The sequence below is a fragment of the Physeter macrocephalus genome, chromosome 11 (assembly GCF_002837175.3).
Source record: "Physeter macrocephalus isolate SW-GA chromosome 11, ASM283717v5, whole genome shotgun sequence".
Lineage (NCBI taxonomy): Eukaryota > Metazoa > Chordata > Mammalia > Artiodactyla > Physeteridae > Physeter > Physeter macrocephalus.
This window is the reverse complement of record NC_041224.1, coordinates 64,859,297-64,881,011: the sequence shown is the minus strand read 5'-3', so window position 1 is coordinate 64,881,011 and position 21,715 is coordinate 64,859,297. Positions and strand designations below refer to the sequence as shown.

General features: G+C 37.8%; 1 protein-coding gene and 1 non-coding gene across 12 annotated transcripts in view; one reads left to right on the top strand and one right to left on the bottom strand.

Moving 5' to 3' along the window:
* Positions 1-21,715, bottom strand: part of NEO1 (neogenin 1) — a 256,124-nt gene that overhangs the window by 52,430 nt on the left and 181,979 nt on the right. For 8 of the 11 annotated variants that reach the window (XM_055088092.1, XM_055088094.1, XM_024128779.3 and 5 more), the window contains exons 8-11: positions 13,280-13,499; positions 6,286-6,440; positions 1,603-1,751; positions 1,091-1,229 (exon numbers count right to left, since the gene is read on the bottom strand). In XM_055088092.1, coding sequence (XP_054944067.1) covers positions 1,091-1,229; positions 1,603-1,751; positions 6,286-6,440; positions 13,280-13,499 — 663 coding nt within the window. The remainder of the gene's footprint in view (positions 1-1,090; positions 1,230-1,602; positions 1,752-6,285; positions 6,441-13,279; positions 13,500-21,715) is intronic. The other 3 variants (XM_055088096.1, XM_055088089.1, XM_055088095.1) reach the window with 1 other exon arrangement.
* On the top strand, positions 19,877-19,983 carry LOC112066281 (U6 spliceosomal RNA). Its single transcript, XR_002892527.1, has one exon. It is a non-coding gene; the product is annotated as a U6 spliceosomal RNA (small nuclear RNA).

The following is a 21,715-nucleotide window of genomic DNA, read 5'->3' as shown; positions in this document are numbered from 1 at the left end:
TTCCTTAAAAACCTAAAAATAGAACTACCATATGACCCAGCAATCCCACTGCTGGGTATATACCCTGAGAAAACCATAATTCAAAAAGAGTCATGCACCACAATGTTCACTGCAGCTCTATTTACGATAGCCAGGACATGGAACCAACCTAATTGTCCACCGACAGATGAATGGATAAAGAAGATGTGGCACATATATACAATGGAATATTACTCAGCCATAAAAAGAAACGAAATTGAGTTATTTGTAGTGAGGTGGATGGACCTAGAGACTGTCATACAGAGTGAAATAAGTCAGAAAGAGGAAAACAAATACCGTATGCTAACACATATATATGGAATCTTAAAAAAAAATGGTTCTGAAGAACCTATGGTTAGGACAGGAATAAAGACGCAGACATAGAGAATGCACTTGAGGACGTGGGGAGGGGGAAGCGTAAGCTGGGATGAAGTGAGAGAGTGGCAGGGACATATACACGCTACCAAATGCAAAACAGGTAGCTAGTGGGAAGCAGTGCATAGCACAGGGAGATCAGCTCGGTGCTTTGTGTCCACCTAGAGGGGTGGGATAGGGAGGGTGGGAGGGAGACGCAAGAGGGAGGAGATATGGGGATATATGTATATGTATAGCTGATTCACTTTGTTATAAAGCAGAAACTAACACACCATTGTAAAGCAATTATACTCCAATAAAGATGTTAAAAAAAAAAGACCTATTTGGCAGGCAAATATGATTACTAAGTAGAGCAAGTCCAGCCTTCCAACAGCCCTGGGATGGTCTGTGCTATGAACAAGCAATAATATTTACTTATACAAAACCATCTAGTAAAAATAAAAATATGGAGAAACTATTTAGTACCAGGCACTACATGTTCAATGCTCTCTCACTGGATCTTTACAGCAACCCAATGAAGCTGGTATTATAAATTTCACATATAAGGAAACATGCTCAGACATGTGAAGTGACTTGACTGAAGTCACGCTACTAGAACTGGTATCTGAACCAAATCTCCTTGACATCAAAGCCCATGATCTTGCTACTATGCCACCAGCGCCCCCAAGCATGGTGTTTTGTTCCAGAAAAGACTCACCATCTGAAAATGTTCGAACAGCAACATCTTGTGTGGAGACTCCAGGACCATGTTTATTGTAGGCCACCACTCGGAAACTATACTCTGTATATTTTTTCAACCCGTTAATGGTGTGGGAGTGACTTGAAACATCAACATCCTTGAATAAAATAAAACAATTTATATATACACAACTCAAGCCAAAAGAAATGCTGCAAAATAATTAACTATACAAATTCTATATCTGACATAATGCAGATTTTTATCCGTTTTACAGAATATTATTTAACAGTTAAAGCAAATTAATCATAAGCACTGCAGTTTGCTGAGAAATACTCCTTGATGTTTAGGAACCCTTGCTGGCAAAAACTACAGAATAAACCTTTGTACTAAGAAATAGCATCTATCAACTTTTCATTTCTTATACATATTTTTTTCCTCAGATTTTTAGACAAGCAGGTATTGAGTTTTGGAAATATATTTCAACTCTACTATTCCAATCAATGCATTAAAAAAATGGCTTCCTATTATACCTGTTCTTTATCAGTTCCTTTTTCCATGTAGTACAGTTTGTAATTCTGAATTTCTCCATTTCCAGACAATGGTGTTTCCCAGGTGACAGTAATGGAAGTAGGTGAAGTTGCATACGCTCGGATGTTAGGTGCTGGGCCAGGGAGCTGAACTAGAAAGAAAATTTCAAGACAGTAAGACATAAATAAAATTTACTGCATCCCTCAAGACCATTCTCAGCAATAATGGCACACTATGTTTTTTTTTTTTTTAATTCTATTTATTTATTTATTTTTGGCTGCGTTGGGTCTTTGTTGCTGCACGCGGGTCTTCTCTAGTTGCAGCGAGTGGGGACTACTCTTCATTGCGGTGCGTGGGCTTTTCACTGAGGTGGCTTCTCTTGTTGAAGAGCATGGGCTCTAGGCATGTGGGCTTCAGTAGTTCTGGCACACGGGCTCAGTAGTTGTGGCTCAGGCTCTAGAGTGCAGGCTCAGTAGTTCTGGCACACGGGCTTAGTTGCTCCGCGGCATGTGGGATCTTCCCGGACCAGGGCTCGAACCTGTGTCCCCTGCGTTGGCAGGCAGATTCTTAACCACTGCGCCACCAGGGAAGCCCTGGCTATGTTTTTAAAACAATAAAAACTATGAAAACAAGTGATCTGACTGAAATGGTTTCAGGATAATATATAATTAAATGATTTCCCTCTTTATGACTGAAAAACCAAAAATTATCTGTGAAGTATCTCAAATTTATTCAAAGAAAAAAGTGAACAGTGCAGAATTCTTCTTGCGGTTTATACAATTCTAGTTTTGCAGTGGGACTGCAGCACATAAAAGCAAACATCACAAAAAGAGAGCCTTCTTTTGCCAGGCTCTGGGGATACAATGAATGATGGACAGAGTCCCTGCCCACAAAGAACTCCCAATCTAGAGGGAAGTCAGACATATAGTTACAAAGAAGATCGTAAGTGCTGATAGATTAGGTAACGTCTGTAATGAAAACTGAAAGAAGAGAGTACACAATTCTGCTTTGGGTGGGGGTGGAAAGGGGAAGGACTGGTGAGGACTTGTGGGGAGCAGGAAGAATGAGTAGTTTTCTCAGACACCAAGAGGGAAATTGATCCAGTCAATTTGGACATAACAGGTGAGAAGACAGTGTCATGTGGTTCCGGTTGAAACAAAGAATGGATATGGGAGACAGAATGCTGCAAAGGATGACAAGAGCCAGATAAAGGAGAACCTCTAAGGCCCTGCTATGAGTTTGGATTATTTCTTGTAGGTGTTAGGTAATTACTGAAAAATTATGAGCAGGAACATGACATGATCAGATCTGCATTTAAAAAGAACATGTGAACACGTGCATGGAAGAAAAACAATAATGGCACAAGACTAGATAAATAATAATTTAAAAAACAGCCAGCACTTATTGAATGCTTGCAATCAGTCCAGCATTAAGTGCTTTACATTTAAATTACATCTTATTTAATCTGTGCACTAACCCAAATGAGATGGATACTGTTATCATCCCTACTTATGGATGAGGCTGAGAGGTTAAGAAACATTCCCAAATGATGGAAAAATTGGCAAGTGGTGGAGCTAGGAGCTGAGCACTTCCTCATTCTAAAACGTGGACTCAGGAAAACCAGTTAGGGGATTATGACAACACCCTCTGTGCGAGGATGTGACTGGAAGATCCCATGATTGGTTGACTGATTGTCTGCCCAGCTCTAAATCCTACAACAGCTCACATCCTTTTTTACTATATTCTTTTTGTCTGACTGACAGGTTCCAGTCCCAATTTATACACAAATCCTGGCAGGTGCCTATATCTACACTTTGGTGGATACTCTATATCTGAAAACCATTTCTCTGGTGCCAGTGCTTCTGTAACAGACATCCATTAGATTAAAGGAAAGGGGAAAAAACTAACAAAATGTAAAACAAACTGGCTTGCTTAAATAACAGCATGACAGCTTAAGATTAGTTTTCCTACCAAAGCAGAGAAACCTGAATATGGTTTTCTGGCAGTTGTTTGCTTTATTTAGGCATGAATCATGTTATTCACTTAAGAGCATATTTTGTACAGCTTGACAGGTGGGATTTGTCACACTTCTGCTGCTATGGAAAACTTTCCCCCTTTTTTTTTTTTTTTGCGTTACGCGGGCCTCTCACTGCTGTGGCCTCTCCCACCGCGGAGCACAGGCTCCGGACGCGCAGACTCAGTGGCCATGGCTCACGGGCCCAGCCGCTCCGCGGCACGTGGGATCCTCCCAGACCGGGGCACGAACCCGTGTCCCCTGTATCGGCAGGCGGACTCCCAACCACTGCGCCACCAGGGAAGCCCTTCCCTAACTTTTTAAAAGGGGAGAACAGAACAAATTCCCTTGAAATCACTTTCAGTATATTCATTGGCTAAATGTAGGCAAAGATGATCCTAAAAAAGGCGCTAGTAAATTCTTTCATTTCATCTGTACAGTAGCATTAAAAAATGGAAAAAAATTTAAGTTGGTTTGAAAAGCTAAAAATGTAAACTATCTTCCCAGGGCTGACTCCAACACTTACGGCCCCTCCCACCTGCCCCCAAGCTGAATACCTCCAGATAAAATGCAAACCTCTCTCCACTAACTCCTCTTTTGCCAAAACATGTTATAGTCACTCTCTACCCCTAAAATACTCTCATCAGAATCTGTTGCCCCTTCCATCTACATTCTTATTTAGCTACTTTCTTTTAATCGAATTCCTTGAATAAATGATTGTGCTGCCTACTTTCCTTGTGATGACTGTACATCACATTATTGCCCGTTTACTTGTCTGGCGCTGGTACCAAACTGTAAGCTCCTTGTGAACAGAAGTCAAGTCTTACTTGTCTTTACATCTTGCTGCCTAACACGGTGCCTGGCACATGACAGGCACTCAATAAATCTCTTCTTTCATCTCTAACTTGACAATGTCCCTTCTAGTCCAGTGGTTCTCAACAGTTTGACTTGTAAGTTTTGAAATGATAATGAAAACCACAGGCTCTTTCCCAAGGAAAATGTGAACATGTACAGACACACAAATATTTTCATGTATTTTCAGAAGGAAGGTTCATGGCCCCAGGATTGAACCCTGGAACTGAATCAAATTCAGTGGTCTTTTCCTTCATTTTCATCATGACTCACCTTGCATGTGCACTGTTTGTCCTATTTTGGGGTTGGGTCAAGCAGTGTCCTTCCCCAAGAATGCTTGCTCTAAGCCAAATGCTTTAAGGCCAACCTCAGGTCTCATCTTTTCCTAGGAACCTGACTTGATATACCTAACTTTTATAGTAAATCTTCCTTGTTCTGTATTCCATTATCAATCATGAATGACGCCTGTATGTGAGAGTTAATGAAGGAAAATTGAGTTTTGCTTCGTGGCTTGAGTTTGAAATCTAATAAGATTGTTCCTGCTCTCATCTGAACACAGTAACCATGAAATTCAACATCCTTTCCCTGAAGCGAGAACACATTCTTTCCTTAAATCAACCCCCCGGCTCTGTAGGCCCTCTTGTTGTTGCTTGGGTTTGATTCCTGATCTTTAAGCTCTACTACTGAAATGATCAATGGCCTCCTATCTTGACTGCTCATTCTTTAAGGGGAGAATTCCTATCTTGTCCATCCCCTGCATCTCTGATAGTTTGTGCAGTGTCTGGTAGAGGAGGTCCTCAATAACTGTTTGATGGGTAAATGATTTGCTGCAGCATTAGAAAGTGAAGTTCCACAGCTTCTCGACTTTACTTATTCTACCCATCAGGCAGAGTCCTTGAATTATTTCCATAGTTTCAGCGGTAAATTCATTTAATATGTTTAGTTCCCTGGTCAGTAAATTTCATGAATTTATCTCCCATGCTCCCTAGCTGAAGTAAAATTTTGTTACTGCAAGTTTGTTAATACAGAAACACTAGTGCAGTTAACAGTAAAAGAAATCTGGAGAAGGCTCCAAGGAAAAACAGTGGCTCATGTTAAAAGGTAAAAGTGTAGAAGAAAGCCTCATGAGATAAGCATTAATTCTGATTTGACTGCTTCTTGTCATTTCTGGCCTATAGTTTAAAACCAAAATGTAAGACATAGAAGACATTTATAAGATAAATCTACTTGACACTCATTTCAGTTGGAGAAAATCTTAAGAAATGTAACTGGAAGTAACATTATTTAGCACAAAAGACAGCAGGTCCAAAGTAAAGCCCTGAAGAGATTCCAAAGAGTGTGGTTATGTATAAAGATCAGGGCAATCCCGTTGATAACAATTATTAAATACCTACTTCCTGTGTGAGGCACTGCATTAGATATGGTGGGAAATAAAAGGATAACAAAGACTCTGTCTTTGCCATAAAATTAATGAGATATATTCATAACCATAATTCAAGGAAGAAAATGATAATGTATCTTAGGACTGTCAGGATACAATATTAGATAAGATCAGAGGGAAGATTCTAAGAAGGCATCTGAGCTAGGTCTTAAAGGATCAGTAAAATTTGGGTGTCTTATCAGCAGAATTATATTGTCTTACACTATTTGCTACTGCTTGATGTGAATTAATTTGATCTCCCGTAACTATTTTGTAAGGACCTTGAAGGTGAGGAACTGTTATCTTCTGCACTCCTATGGTATGCCACGCTATATATAAGGTAGCCCTTCATACAGGTTCTCCCTACAGGTGGGGCTGACAGAGAGGTGGGAGACTTACCCTCAGGCTGTGTTTCTACTCGTAGTGGAGCTGAACTCTCTCCGGAGCCATGTTTATTTTGAGCCATAACTCTAAAGATGTACACAGTCGCTGGCATTAGGTTTTGGATGGTTACCTGCATTTCTCCGGGGCGACTGGTATTTTCAACGCGTTCCCTTTGGAGAAAGAGGGATCGATTAGGAAAATTTCCAGAATGTGCAGTTTCATTTTCATTGTAATGCCTATAGATACCATATGACATCAAAATCTTAATAAATCTAAGTCAAATTAACTCTCAAAAAAGGAAACTTTTGGGGGCGGAACAGTGCACAGAATATGGACGCTGGCAAAGAGCAATGTCATACATGTCTGATAAATCGCTGATGTTCTTGCTTAAACATTACTGATATTGCTGGCCATAATCACAACTTCCTTTCAGAAAAGACACAAAGAGTCTTCCTGGTGCCATCTCAAATGGGGCAGCTGGTCACCAATTCTGTACGCTTCAGGAAATCACCGAATTTTAAGGGGTTATCCTCAGTGAGACATACAGAAGGTGATTATAGGTATGACCCGATTTTCACAGACAGTATCAAAGAATGCTGTGTATCTTCTGGATAACAGGCTCTCAACAAAAAGAAAATTAGAGATTATCACTTTCATAACTGAGAACAAAACATTAAAAATTTAAATGAATCCAGTCTATAAAATAAGCTAATCATACTCTGATTTTTATAATTTATTTCTTAAAACAAAAAAATCTTCTTGAATGATTTTCAAACTGATTTGAAATGTTTAACAAATCTTACCACAAACAGTACAAATGGCCAGTGGTCTAGTGTTATGAGATGAAAACATAAAAACAGTTATCAGGTTAGGTTCTTTAAAAAGGTGGCCTCCAGGCTCTATTTTGGGGGTCTCTGTGTCCACACTTGGGCCCATAATTATGTTCAGTATACTGTACTCACTATAACAAAAACCAGATTATATTTGCTTTCAACAAACATTGTAAAGGAAAATAATTGCTTTAGACAAATAGCTGGTCTTTAAGAATTACTGATCATGTGAGGAAAGATCTGTGTCTATCTTGAGAGAGCAATAAAAGGGCCCAAAACTACTCTGTGGAAGAAATTATTTTAAATTACCTAATAATCTGTTGAATTAAATTCTTACTTTAAAATACTGATAATTTTCCCTGAAGCTACTGATTAAAATTTGTTTAGCTCTACATGACCATATGCCAATTTGTCTGATTGTGTGTGAACATTTGCATTTCAGAGATGTAAACGTTTTTCAATAGTTTTCTATAGTTCTTTAAGCTACGTTATTTTAATTAAAACAAACAGTATCCACGCACAATGTATTTATAAAGGTTGTCTGTCTACAGTCAGTTAGGTCCATTGGAAAAGAATATCATGGTAACAAAAGTTATTGCTTAGAGACACTTGAGATATCTATAGATATTATTTTCTCTTCAGCTAAACCTCTAAATCATAAGATTTAGAAGGAGAGTATCAACTGATTTCTTATGCTGTGAGGTTTCTGACACTTGATCCAATCACAAATGCTGTCTAAAAGGAAGTATGGTATTTGACATTTCATTAAACTAACAGCTCCACGCCAGAGCACAGAATAGTCCGTTTCGCTCACTGTATGAAAGTTTAAACAAGTTCTCTCTCAGAAAGACAGCGGCGGGGAGGGGGGCACTATCTAACTTTAAATCAAAGTGAAAGAGTGTCTCATTCATGTTCACATACCACAGAAGCACTAACAGAAGGCTCACACACAGAAGTAGCATCGCAAATGTGTGCTGAATGAATGAATGGAAATTTGCCTTTTGATGTGTAAATCTGATATAGTAATGATATCACATTTATCTTTTTGTTTGTTCCTATGTAAAAGGGGAAAATACCTAGAACAAATTTCTACAGAAGCATTACAATAAGAAAAAATCAGTAGTAGGTATGATTCCCTAAGATGAAACATCTAGCACCTGAAAAGGCTTCTAACAGTAGATTGGTTTGAGGTCCCAGAACCAAGTGTCTGTCTAGAAAAAAACGTGACTTCAGGAAAGATCCAGGGTGAGTTATGAAGGACAATTCTCATAAATGTGTGAGGTTATGATGGGTCTTAGGTTAGAATGTCTTAGCTAAGAGTCAAAAGAGAAAGGAAAAGATACACTTTCTACTAAGACAGTGCTGGGCCAGAAGTTAGGAGCTCCAATTCTAGTTCTGGCAATACTACTAGCTTGCTAGGGGATCGTGGGAAAGTCACCAATTCTTTCTGGGCTTCAGTTTCTTCATGTATTAAATGAAAGAATGAGCCCAGGGTGGTGAACTTTTTCTTAAAGGGCTTAATAGTAAGTATCTACAGGCCAAGATGCCAAATGAAAAATATTACCAACCATCTCCACAGTTAAAAATCCAAATATAACTTTAGTTGGTCCTCCCTATCCACAGTTCTGAATCTGGGAATTCAACCAACTGTGGATCGTGTAGTACTGTACTACGGATTTACTGAGAAAAATCCACATGTAAGTGGATGTGTGCAGTTCAAACCCATGTTGTTCAAGGGTCAACTGTAGTTACTTGTATAACCTATTAAAATGTAACCGTTTGAAAATGTAAAAACTATTCTTAGCTCTTGGGCCATAAAAATAACAAGTTTGATTTGGCCCAGGGTCTATAGTTTGCCAGCTCCCGGACTAGACTAACAGATACGTAAGGCTTTGTCCAACTCTAAAATACTATTAATTTCTGGAATAACTTACTCTGTACTTTCCATTTGGTGGCTAACAGAAAATACTGCTGTTTACATTAAAGGCATTGGAAAAAAAAAGGTGAACATTTCATAGGTGAAATGGCAGAGGAAGGACCCTTTGGAATTTCAGGAAACTCAGGTACCCAACAGAATTATATAGCTCATGACCAAGGAACATAATGCCACCTGGTGGTTGAATTATCAAATGCAGGAAGTAGGGGAATTTGTAAATGCAGGCAGCGGCATATATCCTCACATCGAAATGTTTTAAGTCTATGAAGATAATGTCTATGAAGATCTTCATTTTTTAGATGAGAAAATTTAAACTTATAAAGGTTAAATAAATTTTGTTTATAAAACAAGTAACAGGGATCTAGTCTTTGACTTAGTGTTATTTCTATTCCTTCATTGATTCTATTCAGAAGTCATAATCTTAAAGTAATGAAGCGACAAAAATTATTATTACAATCTCCGAGAATATTCCTTTGAAATATTCCCCAGATTTATTGTCTGTTCCAAGTCACTGCTGTCATCTTCTTCTGGGCCTACCGCATGCCTAGATCAACCTAACTACTACTGATCTGTCTCCCTGACTCCACTGCTTTTCCTCTCTAATCTTATGCAGTGCTCTCCAAGTATTGCTAATAAAAGCTGTTTAATAAAACCACAGTGTACACTTGCTCAGCAGTCTAAAATGGTCCCTTCTTAACTGATTATGTCAAAATTCTTACTGGCATTCCAACACTTGGCTCCAAACTTCCACTTTATTGTAATCTCTTACTAATTCTGACCAAAAACTCTAGGCCAGAGCTTTCTTACTTTCCCATCCTTCCAACAACAGACAACACAAATTAAACTGGATCTTCTTTGCATCTCCTCTTTCTTCACATATACTTGCCTTGTCCTCCTGCCCCTGCCAATTTATCTTCTACATTTTTTCAATTCCAACTTCATTTATTAATCATCCCTGCTTATTTCAACACATGATTTACTAATAAGTGATAGATTTTCATTAAAAACAAAAATATATATAATTAAAAAAATTAAAAGTCCTAGTTTTTCTCCCTCCTTAAAACCTGTTCCACCCTGAGACCTAAAGGGGACATGCAGACCTGTATCTTGACATTTTGGGCAGGATAATTCTTTGTTTTGGTGGGTCAGGGGGAGCTGTCCTGTACATTGTAGGATGATTATCAGCATCTCTGGCTTCCACTCACTAGACGGCAGTAAGCATCCCCTCCCATCTCAGTTGCAATAACCAAAAATGTCAGCAGACATTGCCAAATGCCCACTGGGAGATGGGGGGCAAAACTGTCCCTGGTTGAGAATCACTGATCTAGGCATCATACACATCAAAATACATAGATATAAGTCATTTTAAAAATTCCTGCATCATACTTCATATGGATATACATATATTAACTATATGCCCATTCCTCTACCAGTGGACATTTACTGTTTCCTTTTTTTAATCCTTACAAATAATGCTACAATAAACATTTTTTATGAGTGCCCTATGTGTATGTATATGGGCATATCTATAGGACAGACACAAAGAAGTGTAATTGTTGGGTTGAAAGGAATGTGCATTAAAAAATTTTTTTTTAATTCTGCCAAATCACCTTCTCCAAAGGCTCCTCTAACTTATATTGCCACCAAGAGCCTAGATTGGATTTAATCCCAACATTCAGCTCACTTAACACTGGATATTATCAACTTAAAATTTCTGCCAGCCTTATAGGTGAAAAATGTTAACTCATCATTTTGTATTTCCAAGATTGTTAGTAATGGTGAAAACTTTTTTTTTAAACTTTAATTGGCTTTCCACTAACTTCTTTGAGGCACCTACTTATACCATCTGCCTCTTGAGATATCTGTCTTTTAGTTGTGATTTGTATAAGTTCTTTATATAGACTGGGTACCAATACAATCTTTTACAAATGTTAAATTTTTTCTCAGCTTATCAGTTGATAATTTGATTTTGTTTATTATGTTTTATCGCATGGAATTTTACAGTTATATAATAAACTCAATCTCTCCTATATGGTTCCTGAATTTTCTGTCTTCCTTTAAAAGATACATTAAGTGATGAAAATAGTTTCTATATTTTCTTCTAATACACTTAGAAGTTTTAAAAATACGTCTTGATACATCTATAACTTGTAGCTATACATAAGACAGAGATACAACTTTTATTCCTTCTATTAAACAGAGGTTAATTATCTCAACATTATTTCTTGAATAATTATTTCTCCATTCATTAGAATTACTCACTTAACAAGTATTTATTTATACTCGTAGTGCTACTTATAAGCCAGGCTCTGTTCCAGGTGATGGTGATACTCCACTGAACAAGACAAACACCATGAATGCATTAATATGAAGAGAAAATTTCTGAGTATTAAGTGTTCTGAAGAAACACAACACAAAAGCTAAAAAACAAAATACGGTGGTATGTTACAGTGATCTTCTGGTAAATGGTTAACAACTGGCTCTGGTTTGTAGCACTTCTCACTGTAAATACTCCCTCTATGCCCAATTTTGAGCTACTGAGCCATGTCATCGGGTTTGCAAAATTTCCTGAAAATTTAACAACTGGCTTGGGAACAAGCCACCAAGTGCCCCACTGTGCGACAGTGACCAAGGGGCTAAGCTGGGTGGGTAGTCATGGAAGACCTGAAAAGGGATCATCTGAGGATGACGGACAAGAAGCCAGACAGTTATTTGTGAGGGAAATGCAGTTCCGGTAGAAGGAACAACAAGGGCAAAGGCCCTGTGATGCATATAAGCTTGCTTCTGAGGAATTACTAAAAGCTTTTTTCCTTCTGTGAAATCCCATGACGTTTGCAATGCGATCTAAAAGCCTACTGGAAACATTTTAAGACAGGTTTTGTTTGGTAGTAATATCTTGCCTTTCTAGGACTAGCTGTATGTTTCCTTATCTTTGTAACTCCCCAAACATCCAGTGCAGTGTTCAGATGAACATTCTATTACCCTGGGAGCAGCTCCACCTATCTGACTCAAATTATGTCACTCAGATGTCTCAAGAGTATTAAACCAAGGGGTACTGACTTGACGAAGGTGCCTATACTTGCTGAACTTGCCAGTCTGGTATTAAATACAATATATATCAAATGTAAGCACCCTTGTAGAAATACAAGCTTTATTTCATGGGTTAGGGCCGTAACCAAAACAGATTATTTTAGTTTTCTTATTTTGGTGGGAAGTAACAGCACAATGAAGGAATCTACTCAGCAATATTCAGAGTACACAGTCAGCATGTGGCATGGTACCTCCCAAAGAGTTTATAACCTGGTTGGGAAAACAACAAAAATACACATAAAATAACAGAAGAGTAACAACTGTGGTAGTATTAGATCATGTGTTATCATAATTAAGTGCCAATATCAGTGGCACAGACATACATACAAGAGAAAAGCTGTATGTGCTGAAAAAGGTAGAGAAAGACTTATGAGGGCTTCATGGGCCTTAGTCTGGGCCAAGAAAGATTAACTGAATTTTAGTTTTAGTTGAAAAACCCTTTTTTCAAGGGGGAAGTGACTGAAGAGAACAGACTGGGAAAAAAGGCTGCATAGTGACAGGAATTAGACTGGTTTCATTAGAAAGTGAGCTAAACTGGGGTTAAAGAAAAATAAGGTTGGATAGATAAAACAAAGGTAGACTGTGGAGTAAAGCAGCCTGGTGATTCTGGAGAATCTCCAAAAGCAATGGAGAGGCAATGTGAGTTCCTGAAAGAGGTGGAGATGGAGAGAAATTTAATGAAATGTTGTTTAAGGAAAATGAGTCACTAAATACTCTTGTGTCATCAAGGAGACCCCCCCACCCCACCCCAGAGCTCAGCAGCCCACATCCGTGTACGGGTGCAGACAGATATTCATTAAGACTACTTTAATAACTACCTTAATTTCTAGAATCTGAAAGTTCTAAGAAAGACATAGCCTACGGGTTGTGCTTGACTGACTCTTATGAAAAAACAGTAGCCCTGGTTACATTTTAATACTTCTAACTTAAATAATTCTCTCCCCAAGTCATCCCAGAGAGGCAGGAAAAAATACCAGGACTTCACTCTGTTTAGGAATTTACTTTTAATGACCTAAAACTAGGTCATCTCGGTGATCATATTTTCTGGACTGAAAGTTGGTACAGATTCTACACAGTAAAGAGTCAGGGCGGGGACGGCTGGTCTTGGGTGGACAAGATGCAACCAACTGGCTCCAGAAGTACAGGCACTTACCTAGCAATCCCCTCCTTGGTGTAGAAGACAGAGTAGGTAACGTTGTCCCCATGAGGATCTGATGCAGGTGTCCGCCATGTCAATTTGATGAAGCGGGTAGAGACCAAGGAGGCCACGACATCTCGAGGAGCTGAAGGCAGTGGTCCAGTTGTGGCTGGTGCTAGATGGTCAGTAGTGGCACTGGTCAGTGAAGTGGGAGGTAATGTTGGGATGGCAACATCTTGTCATGTGCAAATATTGGGGAATATGAAGGGCAAACCACGACGGTTTTAAAAAAGAGAACAGAAAAAACAAAAAACAAAAAAGAAATAAACAAAACCACGATGGGAAATAAAATAAAATGAATGAACATAAAAAAGGCCATTAAACTGAAGGCTAACATGCAGGCCAGGGGTAACTACTGAAAACTAATGGGCACTAGTCAAGACACATCACTGCAGAGCAAGCAGACTTTCTGGTCACTATAATGGTTGTGGGCAAGGGACAGGGAGTGTGACAGCTAAGAATAAAACATTTCACGGAAGGACACATCAGTGCCCAAGTAATTTTCTTTAATTCTGAACGCAGCATGCAACATCTGTCGAACTTTGCACATAAAAATCTTATATATGATAAAACCTCAATATTTTTTCCCACTTTATCAAAACATGGAATAATGTGTGTAGTATGGATGGGCCTAATTACACTCAACATAGACCTCAGACTATCATGACCTCACTGCAGAGCTGTGTGTGCCTTTAGCTCTGCAGGAGATTCAAGAGCCAGATCTTCAACTGGAGTCTAATATTAAAGTCTGCTCTCTGTATTTGGCAATACCCAGGGAAGTCTGATAACCTTTCTCAATTCACTAAGTTATAGTTCATTTCCTCTCATCAATTCATCTGACTACAACAGTATAAAATCATGCATCACAAATTCCAAAGTCACACAAATATAATACTTATTAGGTAGCATATCTGTTTGGTACAGTCCTCAGTGCAGTGTAATAGATTACGACAGCTTGCAGACCTCAGGGACTTGATGGGACAGATGAAGCAGTGGCAAATCAGAGCTCTGCAAGTCAAAAGCCTCTGTCTGTATGCCCGGAGTCAGCCCATTCTGTTGTTGGACACTTCTGACTTTAGAAGTCCATTCCTAATATTAACCTAAAATCTCCTTCACCTTGGAGCATACGTTTAATCTCACAATTTTCAACTGATGGAATTCATTAGAATTCTGTCATAACCTTAATGGGGAAATTAGAAGAGAGGCAGAGAGGAAAGCATGACAATTCTGGACCTCGTTTTCAATGAAATGGTAGGACAACAACCTCCTGAAAATGACTATGAATTACAGGAGAATATTTAAAGTGAGGCAGTCTAAATAAATATGCCACAGAGAATAAATTCTCCAAGGGAAAGGCAGAGGAAGACCAACGTAAAGTCTCTAGACAGCTACCATTTATTGAGCACTTTCTACATGGCACTCTCGCTCTTTACACGGACTCATTCAATCCTTACAACTCTGTGAAATAGGTACTATCATTGTATCTCTACATTATATATGGAGACTGACATTTAAAAAGGCTAAATCACCCTTCCTAGGAATAGGAAGTGGTGGAGTGTTAAAACCAGCCATGGTTTTTAGCTTAAGAGGCCTCTGGATTTAGCCAAGAGAAGTTTTTAGTCCTTGTTGTGCCACTCAGGGTTTTGGGAGCAGTCAGGGACTCTTGTTTCTTTTTGTCAATTCCCCTTGCCTCCAAGTCTCGTGAAGGAAATGCAAAGGGCCCAGGATGAATGCCTGCACATGCAGTAGGTATTACAGGAGAAAAACCCTGAACTTGTGGGATTTACCACTTCCATAGCAAGGGAAAGCAAGCTCCAGACAAAGAATGGACCTGCTGTGGATATCTTTTTTTTTTTTTTAACATCTTTATTGGAGTATAATTGCTTTACAATGGTGTGTTTGTTTCTGCTTTATAACAAAGTGAATCAGCTATACATATACATATATACTCATATCTCCTCCCTCTTGCGTCTCCCTCTCACCTTCCCTATCCCACCCCTCTAGGTGGTCACAAAGCACCAAGCTGATCTCCCTGTGCTGTGCGGCTGCTTCCCACTAGCTATCTATTTTACATTTGGTAGTGTATATATGTCCATGCCACTCTATATGTAATTCTGTTCTGGTTGGAGACATACTTTGTATGGTTTTAGCCTTTTAAAAGGTACTGAAACTTGCTTTGTGTCCCAGCATATAGTCTATCCTGGCAATTGTTCCGTATGTGCTTGGAAAGAATCTGTATCTGTAGTTGTTGGGTGGAGAGTCTACGATGTCAGCTAGGTCAAGTTGACTGACAGGAATGCTTAAGTCCTCTATACTCTTTCTAATTGTTTTATCAGTTTTTGAGAGTAGGATATTGAACTCTCCAACTGTTATCATTGATTTATGTATTTCTTCTTTGAATATACCAATTATAAATGCATATACATCTAACAAAAGAGCCCCAAAATATATGAATCCAAAGAAATCTGGGAAAACCTCAAATATTTGGAAATCAAAAAACGTACTCCTAAATAACCCAAGTCAATGAAGAAATAGCAAGAAAAAAATTTTAAAAATATTTTTAACTGAATGAAATGAAAATACAACATATTAAAAATGAAGAGATGCAGTTAAAGCAGTGCTTAGAGGGAAATTAAAATACCTTTACCAGAAGATAAGTCTCACATGAATTACTTAAGGTTCTACCTTACTGAAGAGTGTAGACCTTCAGCTTTTTTTCTTTTCTTAATATAGCATGTTAAGCTTTTTCACACACACACAAAAAGTAACCATGTGAGGTGATGGATGTGTTAACTAACTTAAATGTTGGAATCCTTTCACAATGTATATGTATCAAATCATTACGTTGTACACTTTAAATATATTACCATTTATTTGTCAATTATACCTCAATAAAGCTGGAAAAAAATTAAATTTTAACCACATTCTTAAAAAAATACAAGGGTAAGAAATTAAGAGAAGATGTAAGCTACCAAAATAAAAAGTAAAAGAGGGGACAATGCTATGAATCCCACAGATATTAAAAATTTTAAGGGAATATTATGAACAAATTTATGCCAATAAATCAGACAACTTAAAGGAAATAAACATGTTCCCAGGAAGACAAAAATTACCAAACCTACTCAAGAAGAAACACAAAATCTAGACAGAACTATAATAGATAGAAGAATTTAAATAAAAACCTTCCTACAGTGAAAAGTCCAAGCCCAGACGGTTTCACTGGTGAATGCTATCAAATATTTAAAAGAAGAATTAACACTAATCCTTCACAACTCTTCCAGAAAAAGAGTAGAAACACTTCCAACTCATTTTGTGAGGCTAGTATTACTCTGATATAAAAGCCAAAGATACCACATGAAAAGAAAACTACAGAACAACCCTCATGATCACAGATACAAAAATCTTTAACAAAATATTAGCAAACCATATTTGGTAACATATTAAGAGGATTATAAACCATGATCAAGTAGAATTTATCACAGGAATTCAAGACTAGTTTAACATCCAAAAACCAATGTAATATATTATATTAACAGAAAAAAACCTGATCATCTCAATAGATGCAGAAGAAGCATTTGACAAAATCAAACACCTATTCATAATAAAAACTCTCAACAAATTAGGAAAAGAAGTAAACTTCCTAGACCTAAAAAACCTATGGTGAACATTATACTTAAATGGTGAAGGAATAAATGCTTTTTCCCCAACGTTGGAAACAAGGATGTTAGCTCCTGCTTCTTATATTAAGCATTGTACTGGTCCAAGCCAGTGCAAGAAGGCAAGAAAAACTGAATGAAGATTAAAAAGGAAAAAGTAATACTGTTTTTTATTTGTAGTTAATTATTGACGAATAAATCTGTTTAGCAAGGTCATAGGATACAAGGTCAATATATAAAAACCAACTCTATTTCTATACACTAGGAATGAACAATCCAAAAGTAAAATTAAGAAAACAACTCCAGGGCTTCCCAAGTGGCGCAGTGGTTGAGAATCTGCCTGCCGACGCAGGAGACACGGGTTCGTGCCCTGGTCCGGGAAGATCCTACATGCTGTGCAGCGGCTGGGCCCGTGAGCCATGGCCGCTGAGCCTGCACGTCTGGAGCCTGTGCTCCACAACGGAAGAGGCCACAACAGTGAGAGGCCCGCATACTGCATTAAAAAAAAAAAAAAAAAAGAAAACAACTCCATTTACAACAGCATCAAAAAAGAATAAAATATTTAAGAATAAATTTAATGGAAGAAGCATAAGATTTGTACACTGAAAACTACAACTCATTGCTGAGAGAAATTTTTTAAACTCTAAATAAATAAAGATCTAAATGAAAAGATCTAAATAAATAAATGTTCATGGATTAGAAGACTTAATGTTGCTAAGATGATAAGCTGCCCCTAAAATTTAATATTAAGATCTGCAAAAGATCTAGAATAGCCAAAATAATTCTGAAAAAGAAGCAAATGGTTGGAGGACTTGGATTACCCGATTTCAAAACTTACTGTAAAGCTCTAGTAACTGAGACAGTCCAGCATATGAAGAGGCATACAGATCAGTGAAAGAGAACTGAGAGTCCAGAATTATGCCCCTATATTTGTGGTCAACTGGTTTTCAGCTAAGGTGTCCAGAAGTTTCAATGTGGTAAGAACAGTCTTTTCAACAACTGGTGCTGGTACAACTACATATCCCCATGCAAAGCAATGAACTTAGATCCTTACTTAACACCACATACAAAGATTAATAACTCAAAACAGCTCCTAGACTTAACAGAACTAAAACTTCTGACAAAATATATAGGGGAAAGTCTTTGTGCCTTGGGTTAGAAAAGTATTCTTAGACATGCAAACAAAAGCACAAGACACAGAAGAAAAAAAACAGATAAATTCTATTTTATTAAAAATAATAACTTCAGCACATTAAGGAAAACGCAACTGAGTAAATGATAAGCCAGAGACTGGCAGAAAATATTTCCAAAGCGTGTATCCGATGAAGGACTTGAACATATAATTCAGAATATACATTCAGGATCAGAATATATAATGAACTTTTATAAATTAGTAAGAAAACAAGCCAATTTAAAAACGGGCAAAAGACTTGAAAAGTCGTTTCACCAAAAAGAACATTCAAATGTCTAACACACATGTGAAAATGTGCTCAACATCAATGTCATTAGGAAAATGTGAATTAAAATCACAATGAGCTACTACTACAGGGACTTCCCTGATGGCGCAGTGGTTAAGAATCCACCTGCCAATGCAGGGGACACAGATTCGATCCCTGGTCCAGGAAGATCCCACATGCCGTGGAGCAATGAAGCCCTTGTGCCACAACTACTGAGCCTGTGGTCTAGAGCCCATGAGCCACAACTACTGAGCCCGCAAGCCACAACTAGTGAAGCCTGTGAGCCTAGAGCCCGTGCTCCGCAACAAGAGAAGCAACCGCGATAAGAAGCCCACGCACTGCAACAAAGACCCAAGGAAGCCAAAAATTAATAAATTAATTTTTAAAAAAAAGATACTACTACACACCCACTACAATGGTTACAAACAAAAAAGGTACACAATACTTAGTGTTGGAAAAACTGGAATCCTCATACACTGTTGAGAATGTATTAATTCTTTCAATTGATGAACACGAATTGTCTCCATTTATTATTTACATTTTTAATTTCTTTAAAAAATGTTTTATAGTTTTCTGAGCATAAGTTTTGAACTTCCTTTGTTAAATTTATTAAGTATTTTATTCTTTTTGATGCTATTATACATGAAATTGTTTTCTTAATTTCAAACTCAGATTGTTCCTGCAAGTATATATAAATACAAATGATTTATGTATACTGATACTAACTTGCTAAGCTTATTTATTAGTTCTAATAGTTTACTCATGGATTCTTCATGATTTTCTATATACAAAATGATGTTATCTGTAGAGAGTTTTACATATCATACTTCAATAATACTGTTGAAAAGAATGAAATGGTTTAGACTGACTAGTCGCAACAATTAAACAATATTTTTTTTCTACTGTAAAACAGCAATAGTTACTGAGTCCTAGGACTTCTCTGTTGCTCAAAACATCTGAGCTTAAAATCAACCTATCTGGGCTTCCCTGGTGGCGCAGTGGTTGAGAGTCCACCTGCCAATGCAAGGGACACGGGTTCATGCCCCAATCCGGGAAGATCCCACATGCTGCAGAGCGGCTAGGCCTGTAAGCCATGGCCGCTGAGCATGCGCGTCCGGAGCCTGTGCTCCGCAACGGGAGAGGCCACAACAGTGAGAGGCCCGCATACCACAAAAAAAAAAAAAAAAAAAAAAAAAAATCAACCTATCTGAAGTCATCACAAAATTAAAATGTCCAGAAACTACTCAAAGGTTTCACAGGTATGCCAACTAATTATCAAGGATCCTAAAGCATAAGTGAACTATACAGATATCTAGGTCAAATGTAGTAAAAATCTGTCACTTAAAAAAAAACCAAAGGTCTGACTATATTAAGAATTAGGCTGGTTGCTTTTCCTTTTGCCACCAGAGTTCATTTGTAAAAATAAAAGATCTGATGATGTGCTCACTTCAATAGCACATATACTAAAATTGGAGCGATACAGAGAAAATTAGCATGGTCCCTGCACAAGGATGACACGCAAATTCGTGAAGTGTTCCATATATTTAAAAATTCTCTAGAAGGGATCAATAGCAGAATAACTGAGGCAGAAGAACAGATAAGTGACCTGAAAGATAAAATAGTGGAAATAATTACTGCACAGCAGAATAAAGAAAAAACAATGAAAAGAATTGAGGACAGTCTCAGAGACCTCAGGGACAATATTAAACGCACCAACATTGGAATTATAGGGGTCCCAGAAGAAGAAGAGAAAAAGAAAGGGACTGAGAAAATATTTGCAGAAATTATAGTTGAAAACTTCCCTAATATGGGAAAGGAAATAGTCAATCAAGTCCAGGAAGCACAGAGAGTCCCGAACAGGATAAATTCAGGAGAAACATGCCAAGACACATATTAACCAAACTATCAAAAATTAAATACAAAGAAAAAATATTAAAAGCAGCAAGGGAAAAGCAATGAATAACATACAAGGGAACCCCCATAAGGTTAACAGCTGATCTTTCGGGAGAAACTCTGCAAGCCAGAAGGGACTGGCAGGACATATTTAAACTGACGAAGGGGAAGAAACTACAACCAAGATTACTCTACCCAGCAAGGATCTCATTCAGATTCAACGGAGAAATTAAAACCTTTACAGACAAGCAAAAGCTGAGAGAGTTCAGCACCACCAAACCAGCTTTACAACAAATGCTAAAGGAACTTCTCTAGGCAAGAAACACAAGAGAAGGAAAAGACCTACAAGAACAACCCGAAACAATTCAGTAAATGGTAATAGGACCATACATATCGATAATTACCTTAAATGTAAATGGATTAAATGCTCCCACCAAAAGACACAGACTGGCTGAATGGATACAAAAACAAGACCCATATATATGCTGTCTACAAGAGACCCACTTCAGACCTAGGGACACATACAGACTGAAAGTGAGGGGATGGAAAAAGATATTCCATGCAAATGGAAATCAAAAGAAAGCTGGAGTAGCAATTCTCATATCAGACAAAATAGACTTTAAAACAAAGACTATTACAAGAGACAAAGAGGAACACTACATAATGGTCAAGGGATCGATCCAAGAAGGAGATGTAACAATTGTAAATATTTATGCTCCCAACATAGGAGCACCTCAGGACATAAGGCGAATACTAACAGCCATAAAGGGGAAATTGACAGTAACACAATAATAGTGGGAGACTTTAACACCCTACTTTCACCAATGGACAGATCATCCAAAATGAAAATAAATAAGGAAACACAAGGTTTAAACGATACATTACAGAAGATGGACTTAATTGATATTTATAGGACATTCCATCCAAAAAACACAGAATAAACTTTCTTCTCAAGTGCTCAAGGAACATTCTCCAGGATAGATCGTATCTTGGGTCACAAATCAAGCCTTGGTAAATTTAAGGAAATTGAAATCGTATCAAGTATCTTTTCCAACCACAACGCTATGAGACTAGATATTACAGGAAAAAATTTGTAAAAAACACAAACACACGGAGGCTAAACAATACACTACTTAATAACCAAGAGGTCACTGAAGAAATCAAAGAGGAAACCAAAAAATACCTAGAAACAAATGACAATGAAAACCCAAAACCTATGGGATGCAGCAAAAGCAGTTCTAAGAGGGAAGTTTATGGCAATACAATCCTACCTTAAGAAGCAAGAAACATCTCAAATAAACAACCTAACCTTACACCTAAAGCAATTAGAGAAAGAAGAAGAAAAAAACCCCAAAGTTAGCAGAGGGAAAGAAATCATAAAGATC